Source organism: Penaeus chinensis, chromosome 31 (genome assembly GCF_019202785.1).
Source record: "Penaeus chinensis breed Huanghai No. 1 chromosome 31, ASM1920278v2, whole genome shotgun sequence".
In the NCBI taxonomy this organism is placed as follows: Eukaryota; Metazoa; Arthropoda; class Malacostraca; order Decapoda; family Penaeidae; genus Penaeus; species Penaeus chinensis.
In genome coordinates, this window is record NC_061849.1 from 7,532,521 (window position 1) to 7,536,949 (window position 4,429).

The 4,429-nt window shown below is 38.9% G+C and overlaps 1 protein-coding gene across 5 annotated transcripts in view; it reads left to right on the top strand.

Moving 5' to 3' along the window:
• Positions 1–241: 241 nt before the first annotated feature.
• LOC125041784 (menin-like) overlaps positions 242–4,429 on the top strand; it is a 67,743-nt gene continuing 63,555 nt past the window's right edge. For all 5 annotated transcript variants that reach the window (XM_047637072.1, XM_047637071.1, XM_047637068.1 and 2 more), the window contains exon 1: positions 242–1,561. In XM_047637072.1, coding sequence (XP_047493028.1) covers positions 1,120–1,561 — 442 coding nt within the window. In that variant the 5' untranslated portion in view covers positions 242–1,119. The remainder of the gene's footprint in view (positions 1,562–4,429) is intronic.

Here is a 4,429-nt window from a genome sequence, read left to right on the forward strand (position 1 = left end):
ATACAGCCGAATGTGCAATGAAACAATAAAATCGGTGGTCTGAATGTTGATAACAATATCAAAATGATTTCGACTGTGTAAAATATGCTATGTGGAAATAGTAATAAGAAAATGCATTGTTTCCCAAATATACTGAATTCGTAAGATATCTTGTTCTTCATATCCATCATTAAAATACTATTTGGAGGTGGGGGGTGCTTGATTAGCGGCCCCTTTCAAGGTTCGTCCGTATCTAACGGCGAAGATCGGTGGATACCCAGCTGTATATTTTTATGTTTGGAAGCATGCTTCCACGAACCCTCAAAAGAAAAACAAAGATTAATCGAGATTCATCAATTCCGTGCACCTGGAAGAAAAGTCTAACGTGAAACGGGGCGTTGAAATGCGCCTGGGCCGCAGGAGCGAGATTGCGTTGCGCCGAGCACGCTCCGTCTTGCTTTGGTCTCGACCCAAAGTCTACACGTGGCACCTAGCCCTCTTGTTTTGGCCCTGCTTTCTCCTTTGGACGAATTGATAGTGTTTGTGTGGTGTTCAATATCTGTATTATCATCTAATGATACACTTATAAGTATTTTCTCATTATGTCATCAACAACTGTCATTGCAATCAATGCAGGAAGTTCACTCTCTGCACCAGAACATTGACGCGTCAGTTGCCGTTAACTCTATCATGAGAGCAAGAGACTCTTGAAAGGCCGTTAGAATTGCTTGAAATTAAACATTAATACAATTCCATAATTCGTAACACAATAATATGTAATGTTTATTGAAATTGAATGGAAATACTGATGACCTGCATACATGTTCTCGTTGAAACATCATTAGTATTCATAGTACTGGAGTTAAAATGAAACATTTTTGCAAATCTGAAGTTTAATATATCTGAAAATCAATTTTCACTGCTACAGGGCTTGTTATACAAAGCGTTGTTGTCAGTGGGCGTGTGTGCCGTCTCCTTCTTTGCAAGTGCCCGAAACCAAACACAGCCGGACAGAGACAAGCCTCCGGTGCCCGCGACCTGCGTGGCGAGATAACCAGGAGGATCGCTTTTCGGGCGAGAAGCTGAACATTATTGGAACATGTTGATGTTTGTGACGTAGCTGAAGCATCTGTAAACAAAATGGCCAAGTTATCTAGCGAGGAACGGGCTCTGTTTCCGCTCAGTGACATAGACTCAGTTGTGAAGTTATTTAGAATTCATTTGTCAAAAAACAGTGAACCAAATTTGGCGATATTATCAATTATCATTGGGTACATTGAAAACACACTGACGTGCTCGCGCGGGGGCTCAGAGCCCACACCAGAACTGGATGATGACTACTCAGGCAAACGGGCAGAGGACCACCGTGTTTTGCCAGTCGTGGATTACGAAACAGTGGAAGCCTTGCATCAAAGGTTTTTAGCAATTATCAAAGCACATGTGGATGTCACCGCCTTTGGTTCACCTCGTTATGGAACTCGAGAACTTATCAAGCGGATATCAGATGTTGTCTGGTGTACTTTATCCAGCAGTTATTATAAAGATCGTGCACATTTACAGTCAATCTACAGTTACATGACAGGTGAGTGATGCAAGGGAAGGGATCCCATAGAAAAAATTAAAGTTCTCAAATTATTCGACAAATATAACCTGGTAAATGTTCATGAGAGAGAGAGAGAGAAAAAAAAAAAATCAAGGTACTGAAATTATGCCAAGTGCACATGTTGTGAGTTAAGGCCCTATCACATACGCTTTTTCTGTCAATATTTGTGCTTTCATATGAATTTTTGGCATGCAGATGGTGTGATCCGCTAACACTGTCAGAGACCTGTCAGTGCTCTCATTGTTTACAATTAGGATTCCAATGTAAAGAAACAAATTGAGTCCCAGGAAGTGTGCTACCCATTTAATAAGCATTATACAAAGGAAACTAATTCTTTACAGTATGGATGCACATGCCCCAGCTCCTTGTCACAAAATTTATTCAACAATCTAAGTTGTGATAGCATATCTGACAGGGGCAGAACCCTAACACCCCCTGGCAGACATTGTCTTCATCTTGGTATGCAAGGCAAGATAGAGCTAAAACTTGTGAGCACCGTGTGGACTTTGGTTGCGAATGTCACTTTCTGTGATATTTTTCCTTTATTTTTAACCTCTTCGTGAATATTATTAACTTGAATTTGCCCTAACTTTATGCATCCATACTGTAAAGATTAACCAAAGAAACTATTATTTTATTATAAAAAAAAGCCTCTGTGACAATAGGTTATATGCACATAAAACTTCTATTTATTTTATTGATAAGAGAGAACATTCAAGTAGTATAGATTCTCTGTACCACAAGATCAAGATGGAAATTACATTAACCCAATGGCGTCGGGTATAGAAAATTAAAAAAAACTCTACGCTCTGGCGAACGACGGCAACGCGCCGACTCTAAGCGCATGAATTCGGTACATCAAGCCGAATCATTGCCTCAGGGCGTTTTGGTGCGGCGCCGCTACAGACAGCCGCACGCCTCAAATCGGGCGTATTGTTATGACGGCGATAGCCGTGACCCGTCGCCATTGGGTTAAATGAAAATGGTTGCAACCATCATCATCTGTGAGGTATTTTGCATGCTTCGCATGCCTGCGAGAATTCTCAGTTCTATGCAGAGGTGTTCCATATGTATCACATGCATTTGGAAAGTCAGTTTCACATAGAAATGCAAAAGCTGTGGGTTTGTATGTATTAATTTGGTTAATTTTTATGGCATGGATAAACTAAGCTAGGGCAAATTGATGATATTCTTGGAGAGGACAAAAAGCTTCATTTCTTGATGCAAGGAATAATCTGCAGACATGTATGGTAATGCATGAAATAAAGGAAGAAATATGGGGAAACAATTCTCTGCTCCCGAGTATCAGCTCTATCTTGTCATATATACCAAGGTTGAAGACAGTATTTGCTGGGTTGTGTTGGAGCACCTATCAACCTTTCCCTCGCCAAGTCATGATTATTCTGATTGTTGTATAGATTTTGTGATGTGGAGTTAGGGACTTCACCTCTGGCAAGTGTATCTGTACTGTAAATAATTTCCATTAATATTTGTCAAAGTGCAAGAAATGCACTGCCCATGTTGGTTTTGATTTGTTAATTTTGATCATGATACACATGGCTAAATCCAATATTTTTCTTTGGGTTAAACACACTAATGTAGGGCAAATTGAAATTGATATTCTTGTAGAGGACTAAAGTTGTTGTCGTTTGTACAAAAAATAATCTGCATACACAAGCAATGCCATAAATAAAGAAAAAAAATTGCAGAAAGCAGTGTCCATAGTCTAAGTCCACTCAGTGCTCCTGAGTTTCATCTCTATCTTGCCATACTTACTGAGGTGAAGACTGTGTTTCCTTTGCGGAGTTGGGGGGCAGAGCACCCCCCATCCCCAATCAACTCTTCCCTTGGGCTGGACACAGCCAGTCATGGCAGCTTAGATTGTTGAACATTTTTTGTGACATGGAGTTGGGAACTTAACCCAATGCCGCCGGGGAAAGTGAACAAAAAATGGGGAAAATGCTGTGCCCATTTTCTATATTTTTTTTGTGAAATGTCTGCCCATAAATGGCTCTGCTAGTGCTTAGCCACAAAGGAGTCAATTGGTAGATGTGAACTTGTAATTTGAATTGGCGGGAAAAACATATTTTTTACTAGTGCTATGAATATCCATGGTGTTATTTTTATTATTAACGTAATTTATAATGTTTTTTAATATTAGTAACAGTAAAATAAGATAACGTAAAATATTTTGTAAATCAAAGAAAAGGGTGAACGGTATTCGTAACTGGCTCATTGGTGACTTATTACAAGTATAGCCATATATGTGTAAAAACAATCAAATAAGAACTAACAGTGGGCATAGCATGTGTCTACCTGTCGTACCCGTCGGCAAGGGGTCAAAGAATTACTATACATACTGTATTGTAAAGAATTTCCATACATCCTTTCTTAGATTGAAGATAATTGTGCTTAGAACCTATAGGTATCTGATGAATGTAGTTGATTGTATGTTTAAAGTTATTAAAATATTCCATTGATATTTCAATATTGTATATAAATGCACATATGTAAAATCACCCAAGTGTGCATTTAAAACCAAAATAAGTCATAGCTGGGCAAATCTAAGGAAATCATCAAGAGTCATAATTCACCATCACAATTTAGCATTGATATCTATGGAACTCTGAAAAGAGTGTTTATACCAGGCAAGTTAGTTTCAAGTTTCTTTCTGACTGAAGCAAAAATAGAGCTGGACCTATTTTTGCCTTAGTTGAAGTGAAGCAGCCATGCTTGTTACCTTAAAGAAATGACCATTCTCTCGTCAACTCCTATTGCATGTCTGTAGTGTGTATTCATTTACTTTATGGAGGATCCAGTTAACGCTGGCAGCTTTTTAAATTTTCA